Source organism: Vulpes lagopus, chromosome 3 (genome assembly GCF_018345385.1).
Source record: "Vulpes lagopus strain Blue_001 chromosome 3, ASM1834538v1, whole genome shotgun sequence".
Lineage (NCBI taxonomy): Eukaryota > Metazoa > Chordata > Mammalia > Carnivora > Canidae > Vulpes > Vulpes lagopus.
In genome coordinates, this window is record NC_054826.1 from 66,275,761 (window position 1) to 66,300,044 (window position 24,284).

General features: G+C 53.9%; 1 protein-coding gene across 3 annotated transcripts in view; it reads right to left on the minus strand.

Annotated features, from left to right (window-relative positions):
* SLC29A3 (solute carrier family 29 member 3) overlaps positions 1-24,284 on the minus strand; it is a 40,837-nt gene that overhangs the window by 3,458 nt on the left and 13,095 nt on the right. For all 3 annotated transcript variants that reach the window (XM_041750523.1, XM_041750522.1, XM_041750524.1), the window contains 3 exons: positions 14,660-14,742; positions 7,295-7,521; positions 3,172-3,334 (listed from right to left, as the gene is read on the minus strand). In XM_041750523.1, coding sequence (XP_041606457.1) covers positions 3,172-3,334; positions 7,295-7,521; positions 14,660-14,742 — 473 coding nt within the window. The remainder of the gene's footprint in view (positions 1-3,171; positions 3,335-7,294; positions 7,522-14,659; positions 14,743-24,284) is intronic.

The following is a 24,284-nucleotide window of genomic DNA, read 5'->3' on the forward strand; positions in this document are numbered from 1 at the left end:
CTTAAGCAAAAGTGGGATTAAACTATATACATTGTAAAACTTTCTACAACAGGACAATTCCTATGTATATTAGTAAATATATATATATGTGTGTGTGTGTTACTTTATATATTATATATTAGCAAGTATATAAGCAAAATATGTCAGCACCTTACATAACAGCCCAAATAACGTGCATACCATACATCCACACATGCACCTAATCACATCTAGAACAATATCTTGTGGCCAAACTTCAGCATGGAGACACTTGACTCGATGCCTCTCTGTTGGGTAGCTCAAGATATTTCACTCTATGCATATACAATTTAACTGCTCCCCTACTGATGGACATTTAGGTTAGTTCCAACTCCTCTCTACTACAAATAATGGTGTGATGAATAGTCCTACACATACAACTCTGCACATGCACGTTAGTATTTCAGTAGAGCAGATTTCTAGAGGAGGGACTTCTGGATCAAAAGGTTTATACCTTTTTAAAAATTTTGAGACATCAGTACACTGTCCTCCAAATAGGTAGAACCAATTTATCTCTGCTTTGTACCACTCACCTACCCCATCTATGGTCTCCATAGGGTCACCGGTTTCTTTACAAACATTGACCACAATTTATAACCACTGGGTTAGTTTACCGGTTTATCATCTGGCTCCTTCAAGACAGCTCCCTGTTTGCTGTTTGTTAAGGACCATGTTTGCCTGTTTCTAGCTAACTCTCCAAGCACAGAGTAACCTTTAAAACATACTTGGAACTAATAAGCCTATAAAGGCATCTCCGCCTCCCCCCACCCCCATTGCCTAAAGACTGAATATTATCAGTATTTTCAATTTATGCTACTCTGATCAGAGTAGAAGACATTTGGGTCGCTTGGCCTCGCTGTCTTGCTGTAGGACCTTGCCTGAGTCACTCAACCTCTCTGGGCCTCAGATGCTGAAAGCCAGGAGACATACGCTGACTGCATGATCCCACCTCAAACACAAGGCTTGGCATGTGGTCTGGAGAACAGTAGCGTGGTGATGGCTGGGTTCTGGAGTCAGCCCCCCTTCTGTCTCCCCATGGGACCGTAGGCCAGGCATAGCCCTCTGTGGGCTCACTTTCCTCCTCTGTAAGATGGAGGGGTGCTGCAGCCGCAAGCTTCTGGGTCCCCCGCCAGGCCGCCCATCCTAAGTGCCTACGGGTCACAGGCGAGTCAGGGGGACGGTTCCTCCTCTGAGCCACTTTTCCATGTGATGCTGAGCTGGGCACTGCAGCCTTGAACTCTGTCTCATTGCACAACCACTATTTAGGGAAAGGAGTATTCTTACTTCCTCCTCTACTCAGCGGCAGGTCCTAGCCTTAAGTCAGCTCTGAGAGAGCTCCTCCCCGAGTTTCTCTGGTCAAAGCTCTTCCTCATTAGGTTCCACATGTCCCCCAGCCAGCAGCCTCCCACACTGCCTGTGGCTCTGTTCCTCCTGAGGACAGCACCTGTGGGCTCCCTTTTAACTACCATTTAGCCTGAGCAGCAACAGGAGCCTGGCTGTCTCCAAAGCTCCATCCTCAGATGCATTTCTGTAAACCTGGAAGTCTTAACCAAAGTTTTAATCAGCAGAGAGAGAAGCTTCCATGGGACAGCCTAGCCCTTGGGTGTTCCTGGTTTCACAGGCTCAGTTGGAAAAGATGCTGGCCTGCTCAAGTGAGACTGGAATCTTGGGTGGCCAATTGTCACTGCTTGCTAAGCCTGTCCTAGTGTTAGCACCGAAAGCCCCTCCTCCTGGGAAGCCCTTGGGTTCCAGGCAAACAGGGAAAGTTGGCTGCCCCACTGAGCAGCACTATGAAACAGGACATGGGGAAACAGAAGAAGGAGTGCTGGGACCCTCCTGCCTTCTGTCCATTCTGTGACTTAACAATAAATTAATCAGCAATGACAAAGTGTGAGGCATTGTGTGTCATGTTGGGGGCAGTGAGCTACCCAGACGCCAGGGATCACAGGGATGTCATCATGCAGTGTAACTGGGTACTTTCTCTGGGGAAGGCAGGGGGATCTGCAGGGTCACCTAGGAGACTCTCCCAGGGACAGAAGGAGAGATGATCAAAGACCCTGGTAGTCACAAGCTGGGGATGCAGCAGGACATGGTGCAAAGGGCACAGTCTCGGTCTGCGGCTCACCGGGTGAGCAGCCTGTGCACAAGGCTCGGTTTCCTCATCTATAAAACAGGGAAGGGCTGTAACAAGTGCACGCAGTGGTCACACATAAGAAGTGAAGAAAAGACACGCAGGCGCACGCCACTTATCTTGGCACCGCCACCAACATGGGTCCCCATGGAAAAGCACAGAGCTAGGACCTGGGCTTCCTCAGCTCTGCCAGCTTGCACACTGTGCAGCCACCAGCTGGCCCCCTGCCCTCCTCTGGCTCAGTTTCTTCACCCGTAGAATGGGGAAGAGAATTCCTACCTCTCCTATATCAAATACAATAATAGATCAGAAAATGCCTGGAAAAGAATAGAATGCGAGAAAAAGCTAAAGGCTGTTTTTTAAAAAGCAGCAAGAAGAAAAAGGGATGAGAGAAAAAAAGAGAAAGAGAGAGAGAGATTGAAGTAAAGTCCCCCAGGGTGGAGAGGGGCCTGGGGGGACAGTGGGTAAAGCGCAGCTCTGGAGTCAGGGGGACATCCTGCTTCTGCTGCCCATGGGCTGGGGGACTCAGGCAAAGTCATTCACCCTCTTGGAGCCCAGCTGAGCTTCTCACGGGGAACAGGTGCGTGAGTCCCCCGATGCGAGACGGCCCCTCAGGCCGAGCTGAGCACAGTGCAGAAGCAGCAGAGGCGCTCAGCGAATGGAGCTAATCTTTACCATCCCTACTCCTTGGACCCACTCCCACCGCCTGGCCTCCCGGTCCCCAAACAGGGACAGCAGACTCCAGCTGCTCGGGGTGGGGCGCTGCACGAGGCCGGCTGCTGGCATCCACCGGCTTGGCCAACTCCCGGAGCGGCTACTGCGAGCCAGCTAGAGCGCGGGGCTCCGGGCTACAGCCAGCCGTGACCAAAACCCGCACCATTCCTGCCCAGCTGGGGGTGGGGGGGTGCACAGTAAGCGAGAAAACAAACAGGCCACCTGACTAGGACAAAGCAAGCAGAGAGCATAAGGCAAGGTGGCATAAAGGCAGCTAGAGAAGGCGCCGGGAGTGAGGGGAGGCCCACCTGGCGTACTCCAGCCGTGGCAGCAGCAGGTAGAGCCCGACGCAGAGCCCGAGGAAGACGTCTGCGGTCAGGAAGAAGGCCAGGGTGCTGTCCGTCACGTCGCTGGACGCCGCCAGGTCCACCAGCAGGGCCACGGCACTGATGGTGCCCCCCATGGCTCCTCCTGCAGAGAGCACAGGATGCCACGGAGATGGGTGGGTGGGAGTCCACCTTCCTGCATCTTGGGGCCCCCTCCCCTTCCTCCCAGCTCTGAAGGAACCGAGATAAAAGGTGTCCCCACCGACAAAGATGCCGTAGCTGTCACGGGGTCCTGACGCCTTGGCAGACACGGAGGGGTTGGGCTGCCGTGAGCTTGGACTCCAAGAGGGTATCAGGGGTCTCATCCCAGGTTCCTGCTGATGGGCTTGTAAGAGTTGCTGCCTGAGGTGGCAAAGGCCCCCCAACGTTTCACCTCCGACCTGGGACCTTCCATCTCGCTTTACTGCCCTTCTGGTGGGGTCAGAGCGGGATGTGTCAGAGAGCTCCTGTCCTCAGCCCAGCCACCCACCAACCAAACTGGGCCAGAGGTTCAGGGAACGTTCTAGGATGGATCCTGCCACTGCCCTGAGCAACACTGTCCCCAAACCCACTGTGCCGCCCACCGTGAGCTCGTGGAACTGAGCTTGTACCCTGCGGGAGGTGTGGCACTATAACGTTCTCTCTTGCTTTTGAGTGGGACCCACGTGACCACGTGCCACCACCATTCACTGCTACCAACAGAGGAGGCGGCACAATTTAGTGGACCCCTGGGTCCAGGACCCAGACAGACGCATATCTGACCCTGGTATGCTTGCTTGCTGTGACTTGAGGGCTTACATGACTCCGCAGAGCCACAGTTTGCTCATCTGTAAAATGAGGCTGACAAGCCCTGCCTTGCATAGCTGCTTTGAGGACTGAATGAGATGATGTTCGGAAAGAGCCCAACACCTAGTAGGCCTCCACAAGTGCCAGTCGCCTTCTTTGCCACCATCATGCAGTCACTTCTGGGAGGCAGGGGACGGGCCTTACTTTTCTGTTGAACCCTCACAACTTGTGCTGGGCAAGACCCAGAGGCAGACACATTGTGCGTGCCCCCAGGTCATTCACTCCTCTCTGCCTCTGTCTATTTGCCTGCAAAATGGGGCTAGTACTTATCCTCTGCATCGGCCGAGGCCTGTGGGTATGCTGCACTGCCTGCCTGAGTGAACGAGTTCGCCCACGTTAGAGGATCAGGATACGGATTCTCAAGGAGGCGAGAAGGTAGCTGGCTGCAGACAGAAAACAACACACAGGTCTGTGCGGGGAGGGACTGTTCTGTCACATACACGGCTCTGACCGCGTGGCACCGTCCTGCCTGTTGTTGCACAGAGCAGAGGAGAGGGGCACGGTTTAGGGCTGTGGCTCTGCAGGGAACAGCCGGTTGCCCTGATGGCCAATCCTTTCTCCCTAACCTCCACAGAAGCCTTATCAGCCTGGGTGGGGCCAGGGTGATGTGAAAGGACGGCAAAGAGACAAGTTTGCACAGTGAGGAAGAGCACAGACCCTGGAACCAGAGCATCTGAGTCTAATCCTGCTTCTACCACTCCTGGCTGTGCAGCCTTCAGCAAGTCACTGAACCTCTCTGTACCTCCACGTCCTCACCTGTAAAATGGGGATGTTAGTAATACTCAGGTTAAAGGGCTCTTATGAAGATAAAAAGGATTATTACACAGACCAGGTTCAGAACGGTGCCCGGCACGAAGTGCGTATAAATCCTCTCAGATTCCCAGTTAGGTGTTTGGGTATTTCTGTCCTTTCTACATCAAAGCAGCAACAACAAGGTCAACCCCTTGCCAAGAGGGTACCAGCTTCCGAGAAGCTGTAATCCCCACCTGGGTGTTTTGTAAGAAATGGAGCTAAACTTGAGTAAGACACTTGCCGGCTGCCCTGAGGAAGAGATCTTAACATCACTGCCTATTCATTTCCCCCTCACTCCCCAACTTGTAGGGAATTTACAATATTATCATCAACAACAAACCAGGCCTCCGGGAGCTCATCTTTCATGACTCCCTACTTTTATCTCATCAGTTATGGAAATACATGCAAATGAGGGGGGTTAAGAAAACACCAGCACAAAACAAATGAATCGTTCCTTGGATGCCAACATGCACAGAATTCACAGATGGGCTCCTCTGGACGAGATGCCACGGGAGGGGGGGGGTTTGGTGGTGGTGCCGGTGGGGCCTCTGGGAGATGGGGCCACCTTGGATTTCCCAGGGTGAGGGGCACCCGATGGGGGCCCCCGTAGAGTGATGACACCGGCTTAGGTGTCAGTACTGGTAATCAATACTGACGTGTGAGTGCCGGATTATTCCACTTTTTCAAAAATAGACTTTCTGAAAATTTCACAGGACAGTCCCCTCATTGAGAAGATTCATAGGTGACCAGATGAACCTGAAGGGCCCCCTGCCAGCATAAATGGCATGTTCAGTCACTGGCTCCTAGACAGGTAGCCAGCAAGGCGTTTATAATGAAAAATACATCCTCCGGCAGGATGGAGGGAACTTCTTTCTGAGACTCAGGTGCCAGAAGACATGAAATCCAGTGTTCCGGGGCCATTTCCCTCAGGCTAGGGATGTCCTTCTCGAAGCACTGCTAGGGGCATATTGATTGTACTCAAGGAAGTTGGCAATGGGTCTCCTTTTATTTTACTTTAGATCCGAGGATTTCCCTGGATAGAGCCAGAAGCCTAATGTTATGCCAAAAATGGCACTCAGACTTGACTGACATCTGAACTCTGATCTGGAGATGGGACCACCTCCAGGCCTGAGCTGAGAAGGGATCAGAGGCTCAGGAGGCAAGATAGGGATCTGTTAGTGATGTCTGGCACTGGTGTGGGCGTGGGGAGGAGACACATGTGTCCAGGCACTTGTCATTCCTGCCACATACTGCCTGGCATCAGCAATTAATGGACACAGAGCAGAGATTCTCTGTGAAACTCTTCTCAAGTGGGCAGATGCCTACAGCACTCCTTCACACAACAGGGACGTGCCCAGATACCAAACCGAGTGGCCAAATCCCCAGCCTTGCATTAAGGGATGGTGGTCTTCTGCAAAAGCACAGATTCTTACTGACCCACCTCCTTTTTTATCTTGTTGGGACATCAGAGCGAGGGAACAGAGTTGCTAAGGCCTGGACAACAGGCTTGGGATCAGCATCAAACTCCACTCAGCCAAAGGGGCTGGTCCAAGTCGTGCATCTGCGTCCCCAGAGAATGCCAAAGTTCAAGGTCATGGAGATGTTTATTTGCTAGGCTATCAGCTCCTGAGAGGCTGGGTCTTGTTCATCTTTGAATCTCTGGCACATAGTAGGTCTTCTATAAAATGAGAAAGGAAGAAAAGGGGGTAAAGCTAAGAGGAAGGAGAAGGAAAGAGAAGAGAGGGGACAGGAGGAGGCCAGGGGACAAGGAAGAAGGGAGGAAAGGAACGCTCTTTCAGGAGTTATACTTGGTAGGTAGGTGTGTTTGCCAAAAGTGGCTGCAACTGGCTTCCCTCCCACCTGCTCTTCTTACAGGATGACTTTTGCGTTCTCCAGCTGATGCCTGTGGGGTCTGTGTCCTCTCCCCTCCAATCCACGTGGGCTCGTGGCTATGGTCGATGTGGCCTTAAATGGCTTCCACAGCTAAGCCATGAAAGGAAATAATGTTTCTGCCTGGGTCTCCCGGGATGCTCGCTCTAGTGACCCAGGCACCATGCTTCGGGGAAGCCCATGCAGCCTGCTGAGGCCCCGGGAGAGAGGAGCTCTGGCCCCAGCCCCAGCCTGGCTGAGTTTCTTAGAAGTGGGTCCTCCGGGCCTGTCGAGCTATATGGGCTGATGCTGTGTGGAGCAGAGAGAGAGTGGTCCCTGCCAACTCCTACCCAGATTGCAGATTTGTGAGCCAAAGAAATGACTGCTATTGTTTGAAGCCACTACGTTGTGGGGTGCTTTGTTACCCAATAATAGAGAGTGGAAACACATCTAATACTCATCGCCTGTTCGGGAAGGGTCATTGTGTGCTCACCTCTGGCTCTTCCGCATGACCCCCAGGTGGACTCACCTGGCCAGCTGTCTGGAGCCCGGCTCTCACCTGATATCAGCGCCTGGGCATTCCTCATGGGGAAGGAGCCAGTCATGCCGAAGACACTGCTACTGAAGATGGTGGATGTGCCACTGAGGATCGCCATGCAGACAATGGTGACAGCAAAGAAGCCGTAGGCCCAGGAGGAGGTGTCCACCTTCACCAGCACGGTCATCACCAAGAAGATGGCCAGCATGATGGTCAGTGAAGCCAGCACTCGGACATGAATCGGAACCCTGGGGTAGGGATGCCAGAAGTGGTCAGAGATCCCCTTGGGCCGCCCATGCCAGGCCAGGCTTGGTGAAGTTTCCTAAGGGACACTCTGCAGCCAGGAGGCCTGAGCCTGAATCCTGCCTTCCTGGCTAATGAGATCCTGGCTAAGGGACCTGTGGCCTGCGACTCAATTGCTCTCGTTTCAGCTTCTGCATCTGTCTAGCAGTGAGGAGAATGGATCCACCTGAAGGGGTGGTTGTGCGGGTCTCCAGAGGGGAGTGTGCAGAGTGCAGGGGGCACAGCAGCTCAGGGCAAATGTTCTGTGGATACTGCTTCTTTTCATGTTGCTGTGAGATTCAAGGACAGGACGTGAGGGCTCTCGAGGTGAGCCCCTGCTCCCCCACCACACCGCTGAGCTCCCACTGGCTTTGTCTAGCGTTTCAACACAGCAACCACCCTCTGAGCTTCCTCTTCCCAAACTGAGCAGGGAGGGCAGGAGGGAAAAGAACAGAAAATCATCATCCTCGGGATACAGCAATCACCCAGAGTACTTAATTTGTGCCAAGTACTCTTCGGAATGTTTCTGCATGCTGACTTGTTGAATTCTCCCACCAGCCCCATAAGACAGGCCCTCTTCCCTGCACCTATAGGGAGGGAAACCGAGGCCAGAGATGCTAAAGAACTAGCTCAAGGTCACTCATGGTGACCCTCGAGAGGACGAGCTCCAGTCTGTGCTCTCAGAATGACACTCTGCTGCCTCCCAGGAAGGAAGGAAATATGGGTGGTCCAGAACAGGTGGCCAGGGCACAAGAGTTCTCCTGTGACCATCTCAGCTGTCATGGGCAGCAGCTGATGCCAAGCTAGTGCAGCCCGGGGCGGGCCCCCAGCCCCACACCCACATCGTACACCACACACTCCTCCCGGCTCCCAACTGCCCAGGCACTGCCTTGAAGGGAGAAGCAGGGAAGCTGAGAAGCTGCACATTTTTATTCCAGGGAGAGAGAATATCATCGAAAGGGGCTGTTTAAATCATCAGATTAGACTAAGCTTTAAGCCGGATTGGATGTTTGGTTAAATTTCCTGCTAACCAGTGGGTGGGGGCTAGGAGAAAAGCCAGATTAGTTATACAAATACACACACAAAATTTTTGATAAAAAAGAGAAGACCTGAAAATTAAAAAAAAAAATGTATGTATATATATATATATATATATATATATATATATATATATATATATACACACACACACACACATACATAAATAGGTGTGAAATCACGAGCGCACAAGGAGCAAGGATTTTTCAAAGTGCTTTTGCAGCTCCAGGCTAACTTGAGTTTTCTCTGATCTTTGTTTGGATCCTCGCTGGAGGGAGAGCAGGTGCTGCCTCCGCTTTGTAAGGGGCAGAGGGAAGCCCGAGGATGTGAAGAGGCAGTTCAAGGTCGTGGTGTGAGTCTGTGGGGAGCGGGCGTGAGCAGTCCGGTCTGCGGAGCCTTGGCCCAGGGTGGCCGCCAACCCGCATCCTCTCTGGTGGGTCTGTTTCACAAATGTGTATCAGGCAACTACCATGCGGCAGATGCTCTGCTGGATGACCCGGACAGCAGACACACAAGGGCCAGGCATCTTGCATTAGCTCCATCGGGAGTGCTTCATCGGGAGGGCCACAGGGCATCCTGGGTACACCCAGGGGTACAAAACCCAATCTGGGTATTGCACAAGCTTTTTGGAGGTGGTGCCCAGGCTGGAGGGTAAGGTGTGTTGGAATGTGTGTGCACATGTCTGGAGAAGCAGAGCCCTATCCTGGGGGGGATCTTATCCCCCAGATAAGTGCCAAGGCTCGATCCTCAGAGTAGGGTGTAGAGCGGGCATGCAGGCTTTGTCTGCCAGCATCCCTTCCCCAAAGAACACTCCTTCGTCCATGCCAAGTGGTTCTGGAGAGGTGGCAGGCCATACTGTCCACAATGACCCAGCCCCAAATGATGGACACATGATGACTGGGTCTGGGGTGACTGTAGTGTCTCTCACCATGGGTTGCTGCATTAGATTAGAGGCTGGCATGGGAGTCAGGCAGGGCCAGGGCCAGTCACTGCCCTCCAGAAGTGACAAGTGGAGAGAAGTTCACTGTCTGCCATGATGGTGTTGGGGGCTGCTGGTTGCCACCTGGCCAACTACACAGAGAGAGACCACACTTGGAATGAAGCCAAGCAGACACATACAGAGCCCAGGGACAGTGCAAGAGAAGGACAGCTCTGGGGACATAGGCGATCCCCTAGATCCAGCAATGTGTGAAGGCAGACCTAACTTTAATTTTCTAGGTGAAGAATGAGAAAATGCTTTGTGTGTCTCCATTGTTTGTTACCAAGAGTGCCAGCTGACACAAAGAGGCACCTTGAGGTTTCTAGCTGGGGAGCCACGTGGTCAGGAACTACACTGCCTTGCTGCAGATGACCCGCCCATGTGCCCTCCCTCTACAACACACTGCAATGACAGGTAATTAACAGAGCAGCCTTCAACTGATGATGGGGGAGTGGGCGGATAAATACCCCAGCTCCCTCCCCGCAGGTCTGTGTTCCACACTCGGTCCCAGAGTCCCCAGGCAGGTCAAGCTGGGTCTGTCTCTCTGTGGGAGCTGCTTTGGTGAGGCATGCTTTATTGGCTGCCTTCCAATCACATCCCCCTTCTCCGTTCTCCCACCTTCACCTCCCAAGTCAACTGCTTGCACTTAAATCCCTGTGCCAGGGGCTGTTTCTGGGGGAACGCCAGACTAAGATGCATCTCCTAGGGGCTGCAGGGGCCTCATCCTGGGCAGGAGCTGGTGGGCACCCGGACCACTGGGGGCCCAGAGTATCTACCATAAGTGCACACCAGGTGCCCTGGGGGCTGGTGGTCAGGCCTACCTGTGATGCTCGGGGTGGTTCTATCCACTCAGCCGTGTCACAGTGTGCCCCCCCACCCTCTCCCAGCAGCTGCCCCAATACCTCAAAGATAAAAGCCAGCAAGGGCACAGAGCCTGGGTCAAGATAACGTTCTTGTTTATAATTGTAAATATCATGACAATCAAGTGGAGAGAGAGAGAGGCTGGGTATGGGAACCGATGCCAAAAAGCATTACCAGCTCCTTGGGGCAAGACAAAGCCCAGGGCAGACTGGGAGACATGAGGAGTGCAGCCAGGACAGTGCCTTGTCCTGTTCTTCCCCTGCCCCAGGGCGGGCACAGGGCCTGGGAGGCACCTGGTGAGTATCTGCTGGATACAAACTGACGGCAAGGGCTATTAGTGCAGGGAGGCTCTCATGCTGGGCCTAATCCCCAGTCACTCTCTGCTTCTTGACGACCCCCTGCCCCCCACCCTGCTAGCAGGGAAACCACTGGAAACACCTGCAGCATTTGCAGCCAGCCTCTAACCACCTCCTCCCAGCCCCTGGTGAAGATGGAAGTCCGCCCCAGGAATGCTGATGGCATCACAAGAGCTCTCTGGCGCTTGTCACAACAAGGTAATTAGTTGCCCTATAGGAAGGTTGCTTCGGAGAGAGCTGGGGGTGGAGACTTCTCACCCAGCACCCTCAGGACTGGCAGTGGAGGGCAGAGTGGGAGGTGAGGAGGTAAAAGCCCAAGGCGGGACAGGAGCAATGCAGTCCCCAGCTCTGCTGTGCTGCCCCCACAGGTCCCTTACCTGCACAGGCCTCTTCCTTGCCTGCAAATTACCTGCTACATGACCCGTTCTCCACCTGAGTCTCATCCCTGGGCCCCAGACCCCCAGGGATCTTGCCTGGGGCTATCTTCAATGCCCATAAAGCTTTATGAAATGTGCTGCATGAAGCCCACCCCACATGCAGTAACGGGGGCACGCTGGCATCACTCTGCTTCCTCCATCTGGGCCAGGAGAGTGGTCCAGGGGGGCAACGATGCTGTTAGGATTGCAGAGAAAGTCTAGATGAGGGTTGCCCTGGTGTCAGTGGTTCTACTCTGGGCCAGGGAATGGCCGAGATGACTGCTGCAGCCCCGGGACTCTGGGGCAGGCCACACTAATGTGAGATTCTGGGAGATGACTGCAGCTCCCCACCCCCTTGCTCATGAGGGCTCAGGACCCCAGGGAACTGATTTCTTCATAAGTCTCTCAAATGTAAATCCTCCTCATAAGTATTTATGATGCTACAGATTTAACATAATAAAACACTTGGAGATTATGGATGAGCCAGTCAGAGAAAGCCAGGGTTCTCCAGGAGGGGAAAAAAAGGAGACATTTCAATCTCACACATTAAATAAAAAACAGCTTAGCCCCAAACCATCTTCCCACAACCCAGAAACAGACGGAGGCCTGCAAGCATCCCCCACATTGCCTTCGCCCCTCTCCTATAGGCAACAGAGAGTAAGGGGAGGCTGGAAGGGGGTTGGACTTTCTGGACGATGCCCTATAATGCTGAACCTTCAAAGCCAGCAACCTGCCTGACCCAGGGAGGGTGGATGCCCAGGCGGTCCACTGCCCCCACTGCAGACAGACCTAGACCTTCTTTACCATCTCCTTCCTTCTAGCTGCCTGGAAGCCAGGGCAGAGCCCTCCCAGAAGACCCTAAGGTGTGGCTATGGTTGCAAGTGACCTGTCTAGAGGTTCCAAGTACAAGAGTGGGGTGAGAAGGGTGCCTGTTCCCATCCGACTTCACCCTGTTAGTGGCTATGGGACCTCCATGAGCCTATCTTCCCATCTGTAAAACGAGATAACAAGTTTGCTGCTCTCCAGCTGTTGTGAGGATTAAAGGAGACAATGCTCTAGGGGGTGCGAGCACTCAGAAGTGCTAACCTCCTAGACCTTCCCTGCCACGCCTGACCCCTGTGCCAGACTGGCTTCTGGCCTGCTGGATCTCATGACCACAGAGGAGGCACACCACCAGCCTGGACTGCCCCTCACTGGTCCTGTGGTCTTGGGTGTAGCTCCTAACCTCTACCTGGAAAGTGGCTAATGTCATAGCTTCCCTCTCAGGTTACTGTGTGTCATCAGGGATCACCTTTCATTACAGTTCAGACAATGATTCCAGATCTAGAAGGGGGTGAGGGCTCTCATCTATAGGAGCCTGGGCTATTCTCGCTAGACAAACCCGTATCCCTAGGGCCAGCCAGGTGAGTGGACAGAGAGGATCATGAGAGAGCCCTGGAAAGGACGAGTAGTGAGAGACCAAGGAGCTTGCCACCACCATGGCTGTCACCCCCTTTTCTTCGTCCTCCTCCCCTTGTGTCCCCTTCCCTTCTTCCTGCCTTCTCTCCTGCAGCTCTTCCCTCCAGGGACTGGCAGTGCTATGAGAACACTTGGCCCTGCTCTGAGCTCCATTCCTCTGCTCAGTCCTCCTCGGGGGAGGGGGTTGTCCTCTGGAGGCTGCACCCCATCTCTGAGAACACTGAGCGTAGTCCTCTGTGCCAGGGGAAGGCACGAGGAGGCAGGTTAAGGGTCAACTGGTTTATGATTGGGGTTGCCAGGCCCTCAGGCCATCTGCACCCCATCCTGCTTTTCACACGCTGGTTTTAAAATGGGTGCAAATTCTCTGACTCTCCTTCTATTGACAGGCAGGTCTATGTCCCCTTGAAAGCAGGTGGGCTTGGTGAGCGTTTGACCTGCTGAGTACGGCATAAGTGACACCATGTGGCTGCAGAGACTAAGTCACAAAACCCATGTAGCTCCTGCCTTGCTCTCTTGGAGCATTTGCTCTCCAGCCACAACACGACATGTCCTACTACCTGAGGCCAACGTGCGAGAGCCCATGGGGAGGGGAGGGGAGAAGAGAGAAGGAGACAGGTGCCTGAGGGGACCCAGCAGCTTCCAGCCCGGCTGTTTGCTAGCACATAAGGGACACCACGCCAGAGCTGCCAACTGATGCGGCCCAGATCACGACAGACGCTAATTACGGTTGGTGTTTTACACCACTACGCTTTGGGATCATTTGAACACAATGACAGATAACTTCAACAGCCCCAGAGCATAACACGTTTGGAAGGACAGGTCTATTGAGGCTTAGCACACGCAAGGCCCATGTGCTGCCCTCTCCCCTCCTAGGCTCAGAGCAGCCACGGCCAGGCCAATCAATCGCAGCAGCACACTCCCCGAGGCCACACCCCCTCGGAATCCTGTTCAACCAGAGACCCAGGCTGGCACTACAAAGTTAGCAGAGTTGGGTAAGACTGATTTGCCATCAGGGACCTAAGCTTTCAGGCGGCTGTGCCCAGAGAAGCCCAGGTTCCTGGTGGCAGCTTAGGGGAAATCTGGGCAAAGCAGAGATTTCTCCTGCTTTTTTGTTGCTCCTGTAAACCTCAGCTGAGAACGGACGGTAACAGTCCCCGAGCGGGGTCTCAGGGTCATGTTCGCTCACCTGGCTGTCCCCCACATCATTGCTTCTTCCACAGTGCAGCCACGGGACTCCCTCCCAGCTCGCCTCTAACACGGCATCAGAAAGGTCCCCACTGAGTCTCTGTGAGCGGTTCCCACATGAGCTGGTGGCCCATTCCCACAGAGTAGGAGCCAAAATCATGAGGTGCCAGGCTCTTAACTTCCAATTGCTCTCAGGAACGCTTGGTGTGGTGCCTGGGTGGCTCAGTCGGTTAAGCGTCTGACTCTTGATTTCAGCTCAGGTCATGATCTCAGGGTCATGGGATCGAGCCCTGAGTCGGGCTCTGTGCTGGGGGTGGAGTCTGCTGGTCTCTTTCCCTCTGCTCCTCCGCGTGGTTCTCCCCACCCCCAACTCTATAATAAATAATTTTTAAAGATCTTTAAAAAAAAGAAAGAAATGCTTGGAAGACCCACCTCCACAGGCCCTGCCCCCCCGCGCCTGCCCAGCCATCCACATGCTGGCATCTGGCCACACCGTCGACAGCCCAGGCAGCTGGTGACAGACAGGCTCCCAAGATGGGAAAGGAGGAAGAGCTGGGTCCCCACATGCCTCCTGCTGGCTGCTGACAGCATCCTAGCCTGTGTCTGGGAGGCGAAAAGTCCAGCTCCCTGGCCGGGCTCCCACCGGGAAGGGCCCCAGGTGGCAGGTCTGACTTCTCAGTCTTCGCTGCCTGCCTCCCACTTGGGTGTCTGCCCTTGGAGCATGAAGAAAAGCAGCAGCCAAGAAGGAGAGGCGAGTGGAGATGGCTGAAGGGAAGGCACGGGGCCTGGCCCAGAAAGGAATGTGGCCTACCTGTTGACGAGCAGGAAGTTCGCCATGAGGCACAGCACGGAGGAGACGGTGGAGGCAACAGTCAGGTAGCTCTCAAAGTAGTTCTGCAAGCACAGAAGTGAGGGGGCTGCTGATGTCACTGGGAACAGCCGGGAGGCCCCCCCTCGAGAGCAGACCCCGGGGGGTCTTCAGAAACCTATGAGTGATGGATGATAGGTTTACCCCAAGATGGCATGGTCCCACCCCATCATGACCCAAGACCACTTACTCAGTCACTGAACCGACACTAATACAAGCTGTGTGAAGTGCTGGGGACATAAGTTAGGATAAGACGCTGTCCCCACCCCCAGAGAGGCTGCCTGCAGCTCTGCAGCCCGTGCTCCCACCTATTCTATCTGTCCTACCCACAGAGGAGCCAACGGGGACAGGACTCAGCCATGAGCATGTGCACACAGAACAATTGTGCCCTACCAGCCTTCTTTGCCTACCACCCAATTTCAATTATCCAAATGCATTTTGTTAGGTCCCAACCACATTCTTACATTCTTGCAACCAAGGGAGGCCTCTTAGCAATCCACCAACCCTGATCCCCACAGGGTCGAAACTTTGTTCCAACTCTGGATTCGCCCCCTCAATAGAGATGCTACCCAAAGTCAAAGCCACTTTGGGAAATGGCTCCTAGACTGGCCAAGAGGAGGAAAAAGGGGCATTTTTCTGGAAGCAGTAGTAGGGTTTTCTAGACAAAGCATGCATGAGACCATACGATAAGGAGCTCCTGATTACAACGTGCTAGAACTTATAGCTAAAGATGCTGTATGGCAACTGTACGTGGCTCTCAAAACTCAGAGAACTATCCACTCCTTAGGGTTGATTTTACCATGTATTCGTTGTTCCTCGTGTATTTTTTTTTTTTTTAGATTTTTAAAAATTTATTTCTTCATGACAGAGAGAGAGACAGAGACACAGGCAGAGGGAGAAGCAGGCTCCATGCAGGGAGCCCGATGTGGGACTCGATCCCAGGACCTTGGGATCACACCCTGAGCTGAAGGCAGATGCTCAACCACTGAGCCACCCAGGTGCCCCTCAATATACCTGTCTTAAAAAAATCAGAAAGGGCTGATGACATAACTTCGCTTTGGTCATTGTATGTCAAGCCATGAACCCCAGCTTGGTGATGATCACGGGTTCTACGCCGTGAAAACAGATCACGTGTATTAAGCATTTCCTGTGTGCCAAATACAAGGGCTTTGTATTAAGTATATTGTTTCCTCTGAAAAATAAAAAAGCAGCTGTGAGCATTCGACTCTGGAAAGCTCACAAAATTGGACTTAAATGAGGCAATATTTTGAGCCACAAATGTGCCAAGTGCAAGGGACAATGTGTGGGGAAAAAAAAAAAAAAACCTCGCCAATGTGCAGAGAACTGTGGCCGTTGTAGGGATGGCTACAGAGAATGAGACAGGCTTCCTGCCTGCTAAGAAGGAAGCATCCCACTGGGAGTGTAAGATAGAGTGTGAAGGCATTTTCATCTCAAAACACCACAGGAAAAGATGTAAGAATTCTGTGGGTTGGTTCCCCCCCACCCCCAAATCAGAGGTAGGAGTGGTGAGTTCTAGAAGGGGTTCTGGGTCGGTTCTGGTTGGGGGAGTGGGACCAGGGCAGGCGGACCTCGTGAGAGAACGGGAAGGAGTAGGGTTTGAGGAAAGGTCCCAGAGGAGGTAGGGCCTGAGTGAGAGCTTGAAACGGAGGGTCAGCTCTGTCCTTTCTGGGAGAGTCTGATTGCAACATGGAGCCCGAGAGAGAAAGATATCAGAGTGAGCTCCTTCTGGCCTGACAATGATTGTTCCACGCTCCCTTTCCAAGCCTGCACGGTGCTTCGTGGTCTTTGAAATCTGCACCCTGAATATGAGGTGGTGGTGGTCTTGCAATTAAAATGGTAATCACAGCGAATGCGGTCCATCAACCATGAGCCTTAGAAATAGGCTTCCTCCTTTGAGATGCCACCTCATTGTTCCTGCCCTGATGGGCTCAGTAGAGCCTGGACTGGACCGAGGCACTCAGTCAATTACGTCCTGACACAGTGGCTGAGCCGACGTGAGGCCAGGCAGGCAGCAGGCGGGAGCCAGGGAGAAAGGCCCCGAGGGAGAGACAGCCGCAGGTGGGGGCCAACCCGGACGTCCCCAGACCCAAGCCCCCCGATGGGGTTCCCTTCACTCTGTGGCTGCTCATTCTGTGGCACATCTCCGAACGCCCATCACATGGGATGCAGGATCTCCTGTCTTTGTTTCTTCGAGCAGGCTCAGGTTCCCTGAACATTTTAGGAATGGGGATTTTCTATGTTCTGGTTTGTTGATATTTAAGCGGATAATAAGCCTTTTAATGTTGGAAAGCATTTTAAATATTGACAACCGAGTAAGGCCCTGACTCGCTTTCTGTTGATGGAGCCCATTCTCTAGGCTTTACCAAGAGCACGCGGGAGGGGCGGAATGGACTGGACCCCGGGCTGTTTTTCTACTGGTACAGATGGGGGGAGCTGTGAGTGGCTGCGTAGGCTGACTCAGCACACCCCGTGGAGCTCTTCTTTTCTTTCTTTCTTATTATTTTTTTAATTTAGTTCCTGATATACACATGTGGAGGAGTTTTACTTATTGTAAGTAGAGTTCTAGTAAAATGTGGTGGGCAGACTCCCTAGGTGGCCCCCATGGTCCCGGCCTCCTGTGCTCATGCCGTGGTATGTGAGCCCCTCTGCTAAGTGTGGGTGGGAACCTGTGACTTGCTTCTAACCAAAAGAATACAGCAAAGGGATGGACAGACACGGTTATGCGTACAGGATAACATCACATGAGATGGAAGCACCTGTCCTACTGGACTCTTTTTTTTTTCTTTTCTCCCTTGATGGGTCAGAGGATCCAAGTGGCCATGCTGGGGAACCTCCAAGTGGCAAGAACTGCAGGTGACCTCCTAGTTGCTCAGAGAGGTTTCTGGCCAACACCCAGCAAGAAACAGAAGCTCTCCATCCTATGACTGCAAGGAATTGGATTCACTCTCTCTCTCTCTTTTTTAAATAACTTTTTATTTATTCATGAGACACAGAGAGAGTGAGGCAGAGACATAGGCAGAAGGAGAAGCAGGTTCCCCACAGGGAGCCCAATGTGGGACTTGATCCCAGGACCCCAGGATCACACCCTGAGCCAAAGGCAAACACTCAACCGCTGAGGCACCCAGGTGCCCCAAGGAATTGGATTTGCCAACAGACCAAGTAAGCCTGGAGATGATCCTTCTCCAACCGAGCCTCGGGTGAGACTGCAGCCCCAGCTAAGCCCTTGGGCCAAGGATTCCATCAAGCAGTGCCCAGACTCCTGGCCCACAGGCCCTATGAGATAATAAATGTGTTGTTTTAAGCCACTGAAGTTTGTAGTATCTTGTTATGCAGCAATGTGTTCCTAATGAACAAGGGCTTTGGATAGCTGAGTTTCCTACTATTCAGAGTTTTTCTGAATATTGCTGCCTTCTTGTTGTAGTTTAAATTTAGTTTCTTGATGAAAATAGGGATAGCTGACCGTGATCTTGCCAGACACAAAGACCAATATATCTGCCTGCGAGGACAACAAAGGTTATGCTTGTGGACATCGGTCCCCTTGGCCTTTCTGCATCAAATCCTTTGCTGAAATTAGGCTCATTTTTGCAAGTGGCATGTGTGATTCCAAGAAACAGGACTTAGCTTACATGGCACCCCACATCTGCTCACCTTGCCTGCCCCTTGGGCCGTCTGCCCTACTACTCAGTCCCACGATCATAAAGCCACTGCCACTGCTGCCCCCAGAGAAGGAGCCGACCGCTAAGGAGAAATACCTGTGCCTGTACACTGCCCGGCCTGCCCCTGAGAAGCACTGGTTCCTGTTCCCTGGGTGACCGTGGGAGGGGTCTGGGGACACTCTGAAGTAGGGTGGTGGGGGGAGGAGGGAGGAAGCCCTATGAGTTAGGCTTTGACCGAGAGGCAGGAAATGGGAAGGAGACAAGAGATAAACTTCTTGATTTTCTTTTCCCCAAACCGACTGGTCTAACATGTGGTGGCCTCGTGTGGCTTCTCTGGATTCATGCTGGGTGCCTAAGCAACCAGCTGTGTTTTGTTATCAGGCCATGTTTGCTCTTTCCCATCCCCGCCTCACTTCCCTTTTTCCTCACTCTTGCTTCCCTAGGACCATGCACCCTGAGATGGCATTCACACAAGATAGGTGGCCTCGGGCTCCTTCCTGGAAGGCCCTACCTTCCATCCTGGATTATGCCCTTTGCAGACCTGCAGCTGGCATTTCCTTCCTGGGTTCATCTCGTTCACCCGCAAGGGATGTTGGGGCCACTGTCTCCTATTTTACTCCAGGAAATGTAAAAGCCTTTGAATATTGGTTCAAACACATAACAGTCCTGCCTCCTCCAAAGGAATCTGTCCTCTCCATCCCACAGGGTGATCTTATGTCATGCGATGTTTGGGGATAATTCACGACATAGTTCACCCACACTTGGGGCTGATTCCTAGGAGCAACCTCAAAAGTCTCTGTTGTTATTTATCACACCAGGTGCCCTACCACATGATCGATGAACGTGGCTTCCACCTCCAGAGGTGAACCCAAAGACTGCAAAGCCAGCGCCAGCCACGTAGGAGTGGAGGGATGAGGAGAGCGCCGGGGCAGTGGCACTGAGCCACCTCGAGTGACAGCAGAGGCTGGGCTTTGCACACCCAGAGTGAACACCAATCCTGAAACTATGATATGAAGGAAGCCTCACACAGTTGTGCAACATGGAAGCCCTGTGTATACAGTCCATGGAAAACCAAGTCTTGCTTGTATGTGTAACGGGGGTCGGTTTAGGCCTCATGTTCTTACAGATAAGAGACTGCGTGATTCAGCAAGAATGTAGGGCCACAACATGACTGGGAGCAGCACGGCAGGACATCACGAGATGATGGAGCCTCCCTGAGCAGGGTTCTCTGCCTCAGCAGTCGGGAGACCCTGAAGCTGGTAATCCCACGGCCCTTAGCTGGGCTGGAGGCCGCTGTCCCTCCAGTCAGCAACTCGTTCCTTTGTTCACTGAAGATGCAGCCGCCAGTGTGCTCCGCACTGTGCCGGTGGCTTGGTGTATGCTCTCTGGGAGCACATACTTGGCACAATCCTACAAAGATCCTACAGTTTGAGTACAGTGCACACAAGGTATGGTGGCGGTGAGGGGAGGAGGGGCCCAGGGGGCTTCCCGCAGGAGGTGCTCTTGGACTGCAGCCTGGGAGGCGGGGGTGGGGGGGGTGGGGGGGTGGGGGGGGAGTTTGCCAGCTGCCTATGGAAGGTGGGGGTGGTGGGAGGGAGATAGCACTCTAAGAGGCAGGAACAGGGCAGCCCAGGTGGCTCAGCAGTTTAGTGCTGCCTGCAGCCCGGGGTGTGATCCTGGAGTGCCGGGATCGAGTGACCAGCCTGCTTCTCCCTCTGCCTGTGTCTCTGCCTCTCTCTCTCTCTCTCCGTGTCTCACATGAATAAATAAATAAAGTCTTAAAAAAAAAAAAAAAGAGGCAGGAACAGCATGTGCAAAGGCATGGATGCTTCTTTGCAAACTTGCCCCTTGGGCCCGAGTGCCTTTGTGACAGGGCCAAGTGCCCCTGAGGCCTTCCTCAGCATTGACAGAAATCTGTGGAGCTGTGACAAAACTGTGCTGTGCATAATGCCCAGACGTCCTGGGAGAGCTGGCCATGGAGCCACGGCACCCACCCTTCTCTTTTAGGGTGCTGATGGGAGACGGTGGCCGCGTCAGTCCCCTTATGAATTCACCATCCCAATGGCAGGTGAGGCCCAGCTGAGGACAAAGGATATATCTCATCTAAGCTCCCTGTACTCAACCATCTCCCTGCACGCTGCCATCGGCTGGGCCTTGGGCGAGGCTCAGCACACTGGCAGCGGGGACACCAAAGTCATCCTTGGCATGGGCAGGTAAGCCTCACAGAGCACCAGGTAACTGCCAGTGAACAAAACCGCTCATGCGTGGCCTGCACAGACCCCACAACCCCTCTGCTCTTAATGCAGCCTATAAGCGCAAGACCAAACTGGGTTTGCTCCCATTTTACAGATAAGGAGCCTGAGGCTAATAGAGGCACCTACCTGGCCAGTGCTGGTGGCAGATTTTCTGTTGGGGGGGTGGGAGTGGGAGGGTCATTTGGCTGCTCTAGGTGAGGTGGCCTGCCTCACAGATCCACAGGCCTGAACGCTGGCCCTGGGATTGCGACACGTCACCGGGACGCCCCAGAGGCCAGCGCTGGCAGCCCATGTGCCTTCCCAGCAGTAAGCAGGAATCAGCTTACAGAGTCTGAGGTTCCATCAGGTCGGCGTTCTCCCTCTGTCCCAGGCCTTAAACACGGGTGACCTGCCCAAGCCAGCAAGCAAACGACGGGGTCTCCTTTCTCTCCCCTCTGCGGTTAATTCTCTTCTCCTCCAACCCCACAGTCCATTCCCCAGGCCATTTTCACAGGGCTGTGGCTCTGAGCAGAGTTAAAAGGAAAAAGATTTAGAGAAGAGCCCCGGCTTCTGTCAGCCACCCGAAATGGATGGACACGGTCCGCTGATGAGCACAGAGCATGCTCCAGAGGCCATTAGAGTCTGGAAGAGCCAGGCAGGCTTCCAGCTTCTCCCCTGACCTGTGCCAACCCCAGCACAGCCCCGGCCCCCAGGCTGAGTGCAGTGGGGCTCAGAACCCCGACCCCAGGGTGCTGGGCGGGTATGGGGGAGCCGCTCTGGCCTGTTGTGCCCGAGATGAGAAACGCACGTTCACCTGTCACGCTCTGGCCGGGGCTTGCGAACACCAGCAAAGGGGAGAGCCGCTCTTCAAACAATTTAAAAACCCACCAGAGCCAGCTGGCCAGATGTGAGGCCCATTTTGCGAGGGGGAACGTTTCCCACCTCCGCCACGCTGAGAAGCTCTGTGCTAAGCATTTCTTCTGGAAGAATCTAATTCTGGGCTCAGAGGCCAGGTAAAGAGGTTTCTTCGGGCAGGGAGGCCCCGAAATGAGCCTGTTTATCTCTGGCAGGCCCTGGTTAAGCTGCTTCTCCCCGAATGCTATTTGGGCACTTTGAAATAAGTGCAGCAAATTAGTCACGAGCTGCGGCAGACTAACTTGGTGCCCGGCCACCGGCGGCTCGGAGGCCGCCTCGTGCAGCCCCCACCTCAAGAGCACGGCGGCAGAGGCAGCTGGCTCCTGCAGGGGCGAGAAAAAGAGATTCGGGCCCGGGGGTGGCAGCTCGAGGCAGCAAAGCGTTACCTGGATCACAGGGGCATGAAATTAGCAGCAGCAAGCTGGCTGGAGCCAAGAATAGTTTGCCGCTGCAAACTTGCTGTCTTCAGATAGCCCAGCTCTATGGCCTGGGATGTGGCAAGGAGGCGCCCTTGCCTTGGCATCGGCCAGGAAGTGAGCAGAAGGCAGGTATCCCCAAGGGATGCAGCGGGCATCCTGTCTGTGGGCTCCCCACGTTCAGGGCACAGGCCCAGGAAAGCCAACGGGGGCGTGCATGAGCTGGGAGGGCTAGCTGGGCACTGCCTGTTCCAGGGCCCACCCAGGTGAGGGACACAGGAGCCCAGGTCCACCAAGGTGTGATAGGTGGCCAGGGGCCCAAGGGGAGAGCAAAGCCAGGTCAGAACCAGACAGGTAGATGATAAAGATGCTGGCCAGATAGACCCAGCCACCTGGTGGGGCCCCCCATCAGACCTGTATCCACAGCTCTAGGCTCTAACATCACCACTGATGCTCGGTGGCCTTGTGGGCCATCTCCAGGCCCCAGCTCCCTGGGGCCACTATAAATCTTGCTCTTTAATGGCCCGGAGGCCCTTCTTAGCCCACAGTCCTTTTTTACATCTCCCTGGAATCCTGCCAAAAGATAAGCAGAGCTGCTGAGATTTTCTGGAATGAGCCTCCCTACTCTCCTCTGCCTCTGTGCAGAGTTCCTAGAGGACACCTTCTCTCCCCCACCTTCTACGACTTCTAGGAGACTTGCATCATGAATGCTCACCTTCCCTGTCTGCATTTTCTCTCTCTCCTTCACTGCTGGGCCTTCCTTCTTGCCTGGTTAATGGAAAAAAGCCTCTCTGACTTCATGGCTTCTAGCCACAAGGCCCCTCCTCCCCTTTGCCCCAAATTCCCTAGACAGGCAGCCTGTGCCCTCATTTCTAATGCCTTGCCCCCTCCCAGGCTGCTCTGGGGGAAGACTCTTTCAAAGGGGTCTCTTTGAAGCCCACCCATAAGCAGCCCACCTGACACTACATACCACCCCAGCTATAAGGGGCTGAAGAGTATTCCCCCAAATGTACGTCTCCCCAGAACCTCTGAATGTGACTTTATCTGGAGATAGGAGTCTTTGTGGACATAATTGGTTAAGATGATGTTCATACGGGATCAAGGTGAGTCCCAACTGCGAGGACTGGTGTCCTCATGGACAGGAGACGACACACAGATGGAGGCGGGGAGAGGGCCATGTGAACAAAGGCAAAGAGACCAGAAGTACACTGCCACGAGCCAAGACTGCTGGGAGCCCCCAGAACCTGGAAGAGGCAAGCAAGCCTCTTCCTAGAGTCTTTGGGGCAGATGGACCCTGCTGGCCTCTTTGTTTGGAGCTTCTGGCCACCAGAACTGAGAGAATAAAATCCTTCCAGGTCTGGGTGCCTCCTCAGGTCACCCACACCCTCCCTCCCAGACTCTGGGACTCCCAGGCTGCCCCTCCTGCCCCTCCTCCTCCTCCCTCCACCTGTGCACTCTGCCACCAGAGACACCTCCTGAGCCCCACTCTGAGTTCCCTCAGTCCCTGTGCCACACTCCTGCCTTGGGAAGCTCACCTTTCCTGGCTTCCACAAGCCCTGTGCCTACATCTGTCCCTCCCTCCAGAATAATTTTCACTGCCTACCACTCATTCTCCCCAAGTGGCCCACAGAGCCCCAGGTGCAAGCTCCCCCATCAAAGGCCTTGAGAGCATCTTCAGGAGCACCCCACGCCACCTGTCCCTAGGCTCCAGGGTCTGCCCTTCTCAATGCTCCTGCTCCAAGTTTCTCTGCTTTCCTTCACCCTCTCCCCAGGTTAGTCACTTGCTGGTCCCCACATCCCTAGCCAAGGACAGTGGCTCATGCTCCCATCTCCGAGAACTCCCCTCCCTAGCTTCCCATCACTCAAGCTCCTCCTTGGGCCTGGCCACCCCCTGCCTCCCTGACTCCAAGCCATGCTCACGGGTCTGGTCCTTGGCTGCTTCCGCTGTTTATCTCCAGAGCCTTGGAGCTCAGCCCTCCTTCGGCTCCTCAATGCACTGTTTCCCCTTCCTTGACCCCCCTGTTCCAGGACGCTCCAGTCTGGTTAAATGGTGGGGGGGCATGTGAGGTGAGGGAAGCCAGGAGGGGAGACTATAGATGGTGTCAGATGGAGGGGAGGGGTAGCAGGCCGAGGAGGGGTGCTTGTCTCAGAAGGAACTGGGGAGCCATGGAGGAAGGCTTCTGAACAGCACTGGTATGCTCAGTGCTGGGCACAGTGGGGTGGCCTGGCCAGAGAGGGTAGAAGGATTGACGGGAAGCAGCAGGTGGCAGTGACTACGCATTGATCCGTCCATCTCTTTGCTCAAGGAACAGTAAAGGCAGCTGAT